At 34.7% G+C, this 13,924-nt stretch overlaps 1 protein-coding gene across 1 annotated transcript in view; it reads right to left on the bottom strand.

The window, feature by feature from the left end:
- Window positions 1-13,924, bottom strand: part of DPY19L1 (dpy-19 like C-mannosyltransferase 1) — a 123,489-nt gene that overhangs the window by 42,495 nt on the left and 67,070 nt on the right. The window contains exons 9-11 of the mRNA XM_025381067.1: window positions 12,211-12,310; window positions 9,710-9,787; window positions 709-795 (exon numbers count right to left, since the gene is read on the bottom strand). Coding sequence (XP_025236852.1) covers window positions 709-795; window positions 9,710-9,787; window positions 12,211-12,310 — 265 coding nt within the window. The remainder of the gene's footprint in view (window positions 1-708; window positions 796-9,709; window positions 9,788-12,210; window positions 12,311-13,924) is intronic.

The following is a 13,924-nucleotide window of genomic DNA, read 5'->3' as shown; positions in this document are numbered from 1 at the left end:
AGGCTGAGGCAGGAGAATCGCTTGAACTCAGGAGGCGGAGTGAGCCAAGATTGCGCCATTGCACTCCAGCGTAGGCAACAAGAGCGAAACTCTGTCAAAACACACACACACACACACACACACAAACAAAACAAAACAAAACAAACAAAAAAATAAAGTCATCCTGCCAAATGTGGTAGAAGGAATTAGATGACCTTCCATCAATTTGTTCTAATTCTGTAAAATAATCTCTCCATAATCTAAAGATGTTCTTGATAGTGATTTAGCAAAATAAAATTGAATCATCACCTTACTTAAACCATCTGAACAGTCCATACAAGTAGACAAGGGGCAAAAAACAAACCAAAAAAACCCAAAAAACAAAAAACAAAGTAACCAAGGCCTTGATCTTCTGATCACAGTGGAATGCAGAGGGGTGGCTGTTATAAAGATTGCAATGAGAGGAAAGGGGTTCAAAAAGTGGAGCAGTAGTAGGATAAAAATGGAAAGGAGGAAGAGAGAAGAAAGCATAGAAACCTTTCTGGAATGATACTAAGTTTTCCTTTTTTTTTTCCTGTTTTAGGAGTACTTGAACACCATCACATCTAGTATATTCAGTAAGACACCTAAGATGGTTCCTACAGAAAGCCCTCATGAATCCTAAGTCAGTGAAGAAAAAATTGTTAAACCACTAGTTTCAAAAATAGCCATATAAGTGTTAATACTTACCCAAATAATTACCAAAGAAGAAGCATAATAAGAAGTTAACAACATTGAGTTCCCAAACATCAAAACAAAGCAAAGTGCAAGAGAAATCTGGAAAAATCCAAGAAAAAAATATAAGTAGTGCACATAAAACAAAAAACCTTTGTTTTTTATTGTGAAAACTGCACATGCCCATAATAAACAGAATTCCAACTGTTCAAAAGGGACTATAAGATTAAAATAGCCCATTCTCCATCCCACATTTCAAACTCCCAGAGATAACCATCATCAACAGTTTCCTGTGCCTCCTTCCAGATAACATGTATAAATTCTAGTTTATATATTTTGTTAAACCACAAATGCACTTACCCCATAAGCTATACTATTTCTTGCTTTTATTCACAATATGTTTCAGAGAGCTCATGCAAGCCAATCTAATAATATATTCTGCTTAAGAACTGGAAAAAGTATTCTATTCTATAGATGTATCCTAATTTATTTAACTAGTCCTCTGAGTACTGCTAAACACTTAAGTGCTTTCCACTTCTATTTTGTTTTGTTTGGATCTTCCTAATACAAACACGGCTATGATAGACATCCTTATGTGTATACCTTATGTACATGTCAGTACATTTACAAATAAATTACTAGAAGTGAAAATCGATGGATCAAGGATATACACATTTTTAAATTCAATACAAATATTGACAAATTGACCTATGAAAAGATTGTGCCAATTCACCTTCCCACCAACTGGGCAGGAGAGAGTTCCTATGGATATATATTCTGGCAGCATTGTATTATTCTTTTAGATATTTGCCAATCCAGTAGGGAAAAAATGTTACTTCATTGTTTCACTTTTCCATCCTTTTAATAGTAGATGAAACACAGCACCTTTTATTCTATTTGCTGGTTATGTTGTTTTCTGTGTATGTGTGAACTGCTTATTCCCACTGCCCATCTGTCTATTGGGCTTTCATTATTTTCCTTAACAGCTCTCTTCAGATATTACAGAACACAGCCCCAATATCCAGAATCTACAAGGAACTTAAACAAATTTACAAGAAAAAAATAAATAATCCCATCAAAAAGTTGGCAAAGGATATGAACAGACACTTCTCAAAAGAAGACATTTATGCAGCAAACAAACATATGAAAAAAAAGTTCATCATAAATGGTCATCAGAGAAATGCAAATCAAAACCACAATGAGATACCATCTCATGCCAGTTAGAATGGTGATCATTAAAAAGTCAGGAAACAACAGATGCTGGCGATGATGTGGAGAAATAGGAATGCTTTTACACTGCTGGTGGGAGTGCAAATTAGTTCAACTATTGCGGAAGATAGTGTGACAATTCCTCAAGGATCTAGAACCAGAAATACCATTTGACCCAGCAATTCCATTACTGGGTATATACCCAAAGGATTATAAATCATTCTACTATAAAGACACATGCACACATATGTTTATTGCAGCACTGTTTACAACAGCAAAGACTTGGAACCAACCCAAATGCCCACCAATGATAGACTGGATAAAGAAAATGTGGTATATATACACCATAGAATACTATGCAGCTATAAAAAAATGATGAGTTCATGTCCTTTGCAGGGACATGGATGAAGCTGGAAACCATCATTGTCAGCAAACTAACACAGGAACAGGACACCAAACACTGCATGTCCTCACTCGTAAGTGTTAGTTGAACAATGAGAACACATGGACACAGGGAGGGGAACATCACACACAGGGGCCTGTTGGGTGGGGGTTGCCTAGGGGAGGGATAGCATTAGGAGAAACACCTAATGTAGATGAAGGATTGATAGGTGCAGCAAACCACCATGGCACGTGTATACCTATGTAACAAACCTCCACTTGCTGCACATGTATCCCAGCACTTAAAGTATATATATATATAAGAACCTAGCCCCTTATCAAGTAAATATATTGTAAATATTTTTCTCAGTTCATTTTTGACCTTTGTGGTATTTTTTTGTATTATGGTTATTTTCTGAATCTTTATGTTAGCAAATTTATCTTTCCTTTCCTTTAGGTCTTTGGATTTACCTGTCATTTAAAAAGGCACTAAAAATAAAATAATTTTCTCCTAGAAGTTTTATTTTTGATCCATATATGTTAATTTCCATGTGAATTTCAGAATCAGCTTATCAAGCTTCAAAAACTAAAATTTTTATTACAAATACTTTATTCAATAACGTATGTTATTTATAGTTATATCTGTTCAACATTGAATCTTTAGATCCCAAAGCAATACATGTTCCTTCCATTTCTTTAAATATTCTTTTACATGCATTAGCAAGTACAGTTTTCTTTATATAGATCCTGCATATTTTCTTGAGTTTTTTCTAAAGCATATTATTTTTGCTGCTGTTTATCAAGAATCTTCATATTTTCTGATTGTTTGATTAAATATGCATCAATGAATATGATTTCATTGTTTCCAGTAGTAGTTTACTTGGATTTCTCAAGTATTCAAAATGATATCAACTACAAACAATGATGTTTTTACATTTTCCTTTGAATTATCTGTTAGTCAATTGTATTAGCTGACATTTCTGCAATAATGTTAAGTAATAAGAGAGGGAGTAGGCATATTTATCATGCTTCTGGCATTAATGGAAATAGAAAATTGTTCTATTGTTTCATCATTTTATGTGATACTAGTTTTTATTTTGAGGTGTGGGTATCTTAAATTTCAATGAAATATCCATCACTTGATTATGGTCTTAAACACCAAAAATAGATGTTGACTTTTATCAAATACCTTTATAGTATCAAAGGCAATTACTACATTATGGATTTTTTAAACTTCTTAATGTGATAAATCATATTAATAGAATTTCTAATATCAACACATTCCTGCATTCCTGGAATGAGGCACTTAGATACAAATTTAACTATGTAAAAAATCTATCTGAGAAAAACTACACAACTTCAATGAAAGTAATCAAAGAACTTTATAAATACATGAAGCGTTATTCCATGTACAGGAAGATTCCATATTGTCTAGATGTCAGTTCTTCCCAACTTGATCTATAGATTCAACACAATCCCAAAAATGAGCCTAGCAAGTTATCAATAAAGTGATTCTGAAGTTTATATGGAAACATAAAAAACCCAGTATAGAGCCAACTCAATACTGAAGAAGAGCAAAGTCAGAGGACTGACACTACCCCACTTCAAGACTTACTATAAAGTGACTATAAACAAGACAGTGTGGTATTGGTGAAAGAAGATACAAACAGATCAAGGGTACAAAATATAGAGCCCAGAAATAGATTCACATATATCGTCAACTGATATTTGACGAGGAGTAAAGGCAATACAGTGGAGCAAAAATAGTCCTTTCAACAAAAGATGCTGGAACTAGAGATCCACAAACAAAAAATAAATCTAGACTTACACTTTACACTCTTCACGAAAATTAACTCAAAACAGACAATAGATCTAAATGCACATTGCAAAACTATAAAGCTCCTAGAAGATAACATTGGAGGAAACCTAGATGACCTTAGGTATGGTGATGACTTATTACATAAAACAACAAAGGTACAATTTATGAAAGAAATGACTGATAAGCTGAACTTCATTAAAATTAAAAACGTATGCTCTGTGAAAGATAGGACAATGACTGAGAGAAGGTATTTGCAAAAGACACATCTGATAAGGGACTGTTATCTAAAATGTACAAACAATTCTTAAAACTCGACAATAAGAAAATGAACAACCCAAGAAAATATGAGCAAAAGATCTTAATAGACACTTCACCAAAAAAGATACACAGATGGCCAAAAAAAGCATATTAAAAGATGTTCAACCAAATTAAAACAATGAGATACCAATACACACCTATTAAAATGGCCAAAAAAGCATATTAAAAGATGTTCAACCAGATTAAAACAATGAGATACCATTACACACCTATTAGAATGGCCAAAAAGGCATATTAAAAGACATTCAACCAAATTAAAACAATGAGATACCATTACACATCTATTAAAATGGCCAAAACCCACTGTGACACCACCAAATGCTGACAAGGATGTGGAGCAGCAGGAACTCTCATTTATTGCTGGTGGTAATGCAAAATGGTTTGGCCACTTTGGAAGACAGTTTGGCAATTTCCTAAAAACTAAGCATACTCTCACCATACCATCCAAATATCCCTTTCCTTGGTATTTACTCAAATGAACTAAAACATTCATGTAAAAACCCGCACACAGATGTTTACAGCAGCTTTATTCATAATTGCCCAAACTTGGAGTTAACCAACATGTCCTTCAACAGGTGAAAAAATAAACAGTGGTACATCCATATAATGTTAATAATAATCAAGATCGAAATGAGCTATCACGCCACGAAAAGACTTGGAGGAAACTTATTTGCTTTTTACTAAGTGAAAGAAGCCAATATGAAAAGGCTACATACTGTATGGTTTCAAACACATGACACTATACAGAAGGCAAAACTATGGAGACAGTAAAAAGATCAGGGGTTGCCATGGGTTAGGGGGAAGGAGGGATGAACAGGTGGAGCACAGAGGAACTTTATGGCTGTGAAACTGTTCTACAAGATACTATATGGTTGACAGATGTCATTATACATTTGTCAAAACCCAGGCTGATTGTGGTGGCTCACATCTGCAATCCTAGCACTTTGGGAGGCCAAGGCAGAAGGATCCCTTGAGCCCAGGAGGTCAAGGCTGTGGTGAGACATATTTGCACCACTGAACTCCAGCCTGGGCAACAGAGCAAGACCCTGTCTCAAAAAACAAAACAAAACACAACAACTACCCATAGAAAAGTGAGGCCTAATGTAAACTACAGACTTTGGGTGATTATGATGTGTAATGTAGGTTTATCAATTGTAACAAATGTACCACTCTGGTGCGGGATGTCAATAGAGGGATAGGTCGTGTATGGTTGGGGGGCAGGGGGTATATGGGAAGTCTGTACTTTCTGCTTAATTTTGCTATAAACCTGGCTGGGTGCGGTGGCTCATGTCTTTAACCTCAGCACTTTGGAAGGCTGAGGTGGGCAGATCACATGAGGTCAGGAGTTCGAGACTAGCCTGGCCAACATGGGGAAACCCTGTCTCTATTAAAAATACAAAAATTAGCCGAGTGTGGTGGTGCGTGCCTGTAATCCCAGCTACTTGGAAGGCTGAGACAGGAGAATCGATTGAACCCGGGAGGCGGAGGTTGCAGCGAGCCAAGATCGTGCCACTGCACTCCAGCCTGGGTGACAGAGCAAGATCCATCTCAAAAAAAAAAATTGCTATGAACCTAAAACTTCTCTGAAAAATAAAGATTTTAAATTAAGAAACAAAAACCACAGAGAGATATCACCTTATACCTATTAGGATGGCTACCATCACAAGAGCAGAAAATAAATGTTGGTGATTACAGGGAGAAAATAGAACCTCGTGCACTGTTCAAAGGAATGTAAAATGTACAGCTACTATGGAAAAGTTTGGCAGTTCCTTAAAAAACCAGATTTACCATATGATCAATCCAGCAATTCCACTTCTGGGTACATACTCAAAATAATTGAAAACAAGATCCCAAAAAATATTTGTTTACCCATGTTCATAGCATCATTATTTACTATAGCTGAAACATAGAAGTAACTCAAATATCCGTGGACAGACTGAATAGATAAGCAAAATCGCACGTGTGTGTGTGTGTGTGTGTGTGTGTGTGTGTGTGTCTGTATACACACAATGGAATCCAAGGATCCATGGACAGGTTGAATGGATAAACAAAATCGTGTGTGTGTGTGTGTGTGTATATGTGTACACAAAATGGAATCCAAGTATCCATGGACAGATTGAATGGATAAGCAGAATCTAGTGTGTGTGTATGTGTACACACAATGGACTATTATTTAGCTTTAACAAGGAAGGAAATTCTGACATGCTTCAACATAGAGGAAACTTGGGGACAGTAGGCTAATTGAAATAGGCCAGTCACAAAAAGACAAATACTGTATGATTTCACTTACATGACATACATAAAGTAGTCAAAATCACAAAGGCAGAAAGTAGAATGGTGGTTTCCAGGGGCTGGGAAGATGAAAGAATAAGGACTTTAATGGGTATAGAGTTTCAGTTTTGCAAGATGAAAAATGTTCTGAAAATAGATGGTGGTGATGGCTGTAAAACTATGAATGTACTTAATATCACTGAACTGTATAATTAAAAATGCTTAAGGTGGTAAATTTTAAGTTACATGTATTTTACCACAATAAAAAATGGAAACATAATTTTCTGGAAATAATTCTACATATTTTTTCTTTTTGTAACTATAAGAATTTAGGAATTTATAAAATGATAATGGAAGAAGATAGAAAATAGTAAGTCATATAATAAAGCATGTATCATTCACCCAAGGTAGGTTTTACTACAAACTACGCTGTGCAATTTTATAATTTTATAACTATAGCTTTGAGTCAAGGCCCTCAGCCATAGTTGCCTATGTGACCAGCCAACTCTGAAGGCTTAACATTTAATCTGGTTTACACTACAAAATAAAAAACTATTTTAAATAGTTTGGGAAAAAATAAGCCAAGTCTAAAGAATGTATAATTACTGTCTAACTCATTCATGAACAAGGATGTAAAAATCCCATCAAAATAACAGCAAACTCAATCCAGCGACATGAAAAAATTGTGTTTAGCCCAGAAAAACAAGTTTATTTAATGCTAGAAAATTAATTAATGTTAATTCATTACAGTAACAGACTAAAGAGGGGGAAATACACAGAATCATCTAAACAGATGTAGAAAAGCATTTCATGAAACTTAACATTTATTAATTTTTTTTTAAAAGTGCTCAAAGCATGATAAGGACATGTTAAAAGGAAAGAGAAGTCAGCTTCAATAGCTGGACAAGTGTGGAACAATTTGAGCATCAACATAAATAACAAAAATAATGGATTACACCGCACTGACTAAAATAGATGTCATTTTCTTTTGGACGTAAGATAAACTGGTAAAAGATCTCAATAAGAATTTACAACAATGGAAACATGAAGGGTGTATAAACATACCAAAAGATGCTCAGCTTCATTATGAATCAGAGAAAATGCAAATTAAGGTCACAAGATACCATTTTACATGAACCAGATTGATAAAATAAAAAAGGATGTAGAATAACATAAGCTGCTATCGGAATAATACATTGCTGTTGGAAGTAGTCCAATCATTTTAGAAAAACAATTTGGTATTTATAAAGTCGAACATGTACATAATTTACCACCCAACAAGTTTACTACTAGGTAAAACACCCTAGAGATACTCTCAACGTATGTGCCCTAGGAGATATGTGAAGAATCTACAGCATTATTTAAAACCAAAAAAAGAAGTTGGGGGGAGAGGAGAGAACCTAAACGTCCTTCAACAAGAAAATGAACAAATGAATTATACTTTATTTATATGATGGAAAATATATAGCAGTGAAGATATTTGAATTCTAGTTACATATAAGTAGCAGAAATCTGAGTGAAAAAATAGTATTTATAAAATGCCATTTGTATAAACCTTACAAAGAATGTGAACATTTAATAATAAAAATATATATTATTTAGTAATCCACGTATGGTAAAGTTATAAAGAAAAGCAAAATGATTACAATTCAAAAAGTCAGAATAGCGGTTACCTCTAGGAGCAGTGAGAGGATGAGCTCAGGGCATACAGGACTTAAAAGTAACGATAAGGTTCTATTTTCCATTTGGAGAATAGGCTCCCGGTTGTTTATTTTATGACTGTGTTTATAACTTCCTTACACATTATAAATGTTCTTTTATATGTATAAATTATTAAGAAAACGAAAATAATGGGATATTATGACAACTGTAAAATTATCAGGAAAAGAACATCAAAATTATAAAAACTAGTGAGAGAGAAGACAAATGTTTGTTTTTAAAGGACAACCATTCAAGAATATCAACCAACCAGCTTTTGGGTCTTTGTTCTAGCTGTTCCACCAACCTAGAGATCAGTTTCTTTCATATCTATTTGGCGAGCTCCTTCTCCTTTTTCCAATCTTTGTTCTAATCCCCTTTCTCAAGAAGACCTGCCCTGACCACCTCATTTGATTTTTCCATCTCCTACCCCCTGATCTTGGTGCTCCTGATCTGCCTTACCCTGACCTTTTCTTTCTTCTAAAATCTTTTTTTGTATTTTTTTTTTTTTACAGAGATGGGGTCTCACCCAGGCTGGTATTAAACTCCTGGGCTCAAATGTCCTCTTGCCTCAACTTCCCCAGCCACCATACCTCGCCTAAAATCCTTATCACCTTCTAACATCCTACATAATTTACCCATTTACTATGTTTATTATTTATCTTCTGTCTTCCTTCTTTCCCCTATGCTGTTAGAATGTAGTAATATGAATGCTGGTGTGTTCCACATGCCTGGATAGTTGACACTCAGTAAATGAACTTTTTTACTTTTTTGTAAAGATATGGTCTTGCTATGTTGCCCAGGCTGGAGTGCAGTGGCGTGATCATAGCTCACCGCAGTCTCAACCTCCTGGACTAATGCGATCCTCCCACACCAGCTTCCTAAGTAGCTAGTACTATAGGCATGCGTCACCATGCTAAAATTTTTTATTTTGTAGAGATGAGGTCTGGCTCTGTTGCCCAGGCTGGTTTCAAACTCCTGGCATCAAGTGAACCCCACCTTGGCCTCTCAAAAGTGTTGGGATTACAGGCGTGAGCCACCATGTTGGGCCCTTCTACTTTTAACAGGCAACTCCTGGATAATATATCAGTCCCAAGGTTCTGTTTCATAAATTATTTCTTTTACTGATAATGCATAAGTTGGGCACAACTTCAATCAGATAATATGACCCAAATTAAATATTTGTGAGTGGTCTATCAAAACAAGGCCTGCTGATTATATCACAATGTGTGAACATTTCAAATATTCACAAATCAAATATTAATTAGGAGTTTATTTTAAGGACAAACTAAATGGAAAAGAACAATAAAAAATTATTACCATGTGTATATAAATGATCTTCCGTAATTTACATATATCAATGTACCCGACAACATACACTGCAAATAATGATGCAATCTGAAATTTAAAAAGAAATTAAAAGTAAAAAAGATAAAATGAACAGCCACAAGAATGAAGAATATTTTTATTGTTGTTTCAACTGATTTATATCTACACACAGTGAGTTCTTTTGTTTTCCTTTTATCTGCCAATTTATCATTAAATATAGTCAATATATTAATATAGAAAATATTGGTTGATTTTTCTCTCTGATACACAGCTCTCTCAATCATGTGAATTGTCTACTTTGTCGATCGTCCAAAACAATACTCATTTTAATTTCAGGTCAACCCCACTGTCAACATGTACAATTAAAAAGTGCCTTATCTAATCAAAAAAGATGAAAATGTAATTATAACATGACAACTAATACATAATTGGGGAAGGTACATTAAACTGAAAAATAATTATGCAATGCATGTGTGCATAAAAATACCTTAATTTCTGCTTGACAGTTACTCTTTACAAGTATCTCCATTAGCGTTCTTTCATTAATACAAATATTCAAGAGTTAGTTATAATCAAATTTATCAATTTCAAATTGACTACTTTCACTGTAAAGGTATTTTTAATTTTCTTTTCCATTTGGAAGAAAGTTGTATGTTATATCTCGATAATTCTAAGAGTATTGGAATTATTTAGATGAACTGATTAAATGATGATACAGTATCTCTTACATAAAGGTAATATGTCAGACAATGCCTCTACACCCTTCCTCATAAAGAAAGCAACTCAAATTAAATTCTCCCTGTCCTACTACAAAAGCATAGTATAAACAGATTGCAAAATAAACATATAACTTAAGTTTCATTCATCAAGTTTTTTATCTCTAAAGCAATCTACAACAAATTTTTCCATTAGTGAGAAAAACAACAGTTTCCCTTTATTCAGAGTTACCCATGGAGAATACTGCATTTCTTGGGGTGCCTGATATGACACAACAACTGTGGGGAAGTGTGTGTTATTATTCAACATAAGCCCCACAACATAAGGTCCCCTTCACCTCCACAGAAAAGCAGGCGGTGTCCACTATCAGGAAGCAATGAGAATGCTCCCTTTTCAGGCTAAGGGCTAAGCAACACACAGTACATTTACAGGGTGGAATTTTAAAGACAGAATCTCAGAGACAATTTTAAACCAGAAACTGATTGAAAATGTTATCAAACTAAGTTACACAAACGAGTCTACAAGACAAGATCAAAGTAAAAAGTAGTACAAACAGAGCCTATTTTTTAAAATAATGATAAAACCAACTAACTTTACTGAAACCTACTAAGTACCAGGTACCGTGTTAAGAATCATATACATTACTTCATCTGGTCCTATCTGCAACCCAGTAAAGTAGGTTCTTTTATTATCTCTATTTCAGAAATGAGAAAACCTAAACTAAGAAAAGTTAACTATTTTATCCAAATTAAAAGGCTACTGAATAGAATTAGGACTCAAATCCAAGTCTAACTTCATTTCCCAAGCAAGACATTCTAAAAAATATTAAAAGGTGGCCAGGCGTGGTGGCTCACGCCTGTAGTCCCAGCACTTTGGGAGGCCGAAGCAGGCGGATCACGAGGTCAGGAGATCGAGACCATCCTAGCTAAAACAGTGAAACTCGTCTCTACTAAAAATACAAATAATTAGCTGGGTGTGGTGGTGGGCGCCTGTGGTCCCAGCTACTTGGGAGGCTCAGGCAGGAGAATCGCTTGAACCCGGGAGGTGGGGGTTGCAGTGAGCCAAGATTATGCCACTGCACTCCAGCCTGGGTGACAGAGCAAGACTCCATCTCAAAAAGAAAGAGAAAACAAAAAAAGCAACTCTTCAACTGCTTTATACAAATATACCAGTACAACAACAACAACAAAAAAAATAGTAGGCAGGGAAAAAATGAGTATGTAATTTACTCCCTCTCTCAACAAGCTACCTCCATTTATAATGGGCAAGAGTACATGGAAAGACAATAGATAAATTTCCAGACTGGTAGAGAGAATTTTTTAAGAGATGAACTGGTTAGCTATTTATCCTGTAATCCTATGTGTCTTTATTCTATGTGCAAGAATGTACACACCTATTCATAAAAGAAACATTTTATGTAAGAGAAATACTATAGATAACTTAAGAGAAATACTTAAAGTTATAGCACTAGTCCTCTTTTAAGCACATTAACAATACTGAATAACAAATATAAGCATTCTTACAAATTTAAGTTCAATAAATGCATTATGTTAGGAAGTAAATAATTAACAATCATTAATAAATAATTCTACATATTTCTCTACCCTGAACTTTCTTTTGTTCAACATTTCTAAAACATGTTTTAGAAAAACATTTTTCCTAGAAAATGTTTTAGGACTCAGAATCATAGAACATCTCAGTTATAATTTTATGCAAATGAGTTCACACAGTCAAACATGCTAAGCTTAAAACAACTTAAAATATAATCAGCTCACCTGAGTAAGAAGTACAAATTGGGCAAACTGCCAAGGAAGCATGAAAAACACATTGGAAATGCAGAGTGCAATCAAGCTTCCTTTATAAAGTTTTGTAGCCCTTGAAAAGATAAAATTAAGTGTTAGTAAGTTTAAACACAAAATAGTCTAGCATGGCTCCAAACTGCTGCAAATTAGAATCTCTAAATATATATGATCTGGTTATAACACAACCTACACATAAAATGAACCAATGGGTTAGAAATTATACCTTCTGATACTCAATTACAACAATTTTCTTTGAAAGGTAAATACCCATTATTGCTAACAATAACACAGACAGAAGGAGGGTGGCTGGGTCAGTATATTCATGGACATTTTTTTCAAATTATATTTTGGTGAATCCATGTCTGAATATTTAAAAATACTGATTCAACAGATTCATTGGTTAGAAAGGCAGGAGATGCCTGTGAAAAGATGACAGCAGTATATTTTAAGTGCTAAGTATTACACAGACAACTACTGCAAGAATGTAGAATAAGAGCTAAGTGGCTGAGACTTTGTATTCTTGTGAGATAAAAAGTTGGGTCTGGCACAGGTAGGAGAACACAGAAAAGTTAAGTGGAGGAAAAGATATGGGGGCCATTCTGAAGCAATCTTCAGAGATCTCACTATGGTACTGACTTGTAATTTAGGAGATTTTAGGAGATTTTAGATTTTAGATGACTTTATCCTCTAAATCTGCAAGCCAACGCAAAGCCCCACACATGTCCATCTTCACAGAAGCGGAGTGTGCATGTTAATATACTGAGGTGATGGAGTGTAGGCAGCTTGGATACAGTAAAGACATCCTGGTTAGACAAACCTACCTGGAGCATAGAGCACCATTACGAAACGCCTTTCTTCACTTCTGGAAGTATCCCTTCCCCAAAGGACATCCCTCTCTGCTATTTTAATCCAACAAAAGTACTTTTAAACTCCAGATAACCTTTTAATGAGCTATGAAGTCAACTTATGGAATAAAATTTAGCATTTAAAAATGCAGATCAGCAGAGTGAAACAGAATATATATGACTATATCCTACGTACGAGTGGTTCTATTCTGTGACACTTTTCAGTTGTGTGCATACATGTATGTGTATTCTAAGCCACAGTGTAAAACTTATTTCTTATTTCTCATAGATCATAGTCCAAAAGTTTGAAAGCCACTGTCTAAAATAAAGCTTTTCTCTACTGCTTTTGAATACCAAATTTGATTTTCATTTTATGGGTAACAAGAGACATTAAGATTTCTGAACAGAATTTAGTACCAATCTGGCAGCTGGGTAAAGAATGCACTATGGGGAGATAGGAATGAACAGAAAACAAAGAAAATCCAATTGGTGATCAAAATAGCTCTGACCCAAGACAACAGAAATGGAAACATAAATATTGCCAAGGATAATTAAAAAAAAAAAAAAAAAAGCTAAGAACAATCAAGAAAAAGCTAAGCTGTGCTAGTATTAGGTGATTATATAAACTGAATTTCTAAAAATGCTTAAAATGCAAAACTGGACAAAACCAATTTGTTAAAATATACCTCTAACCTTATTTATACATGATTCCTAGCATTAAGGAATAGTCTCCTTTCCAGTTTTATAACAGTATCCTCAGCACTGCAGCCTGCATCAACACTGCTCAGCTTCTTCTTGGCTCCCCCAAGCCATTACCACCCACCACCTCCCTCTCATGTCAC

The sequence above is a fragment of the Theropithecus gelada genome, chromosome 3 (genome assembly GCF_003255815.1).
Source record: "Theropithecus gelada isolate Dixy chromosome 3, Tgel_1.0, whole genome shotgun sequence".
Classification (NCBI taxonomy): domain Eukaryota; kingdom Metazoa; phylum Chordata; class Mammalia; order Primates; family Cercopithecidae; genus Theropithecus; species Theropithecus gelada.
Note: the sequence above shows the minus strand (reverse complement) of the source record. Positions and strands in the feature narration are given on the sequence as shown.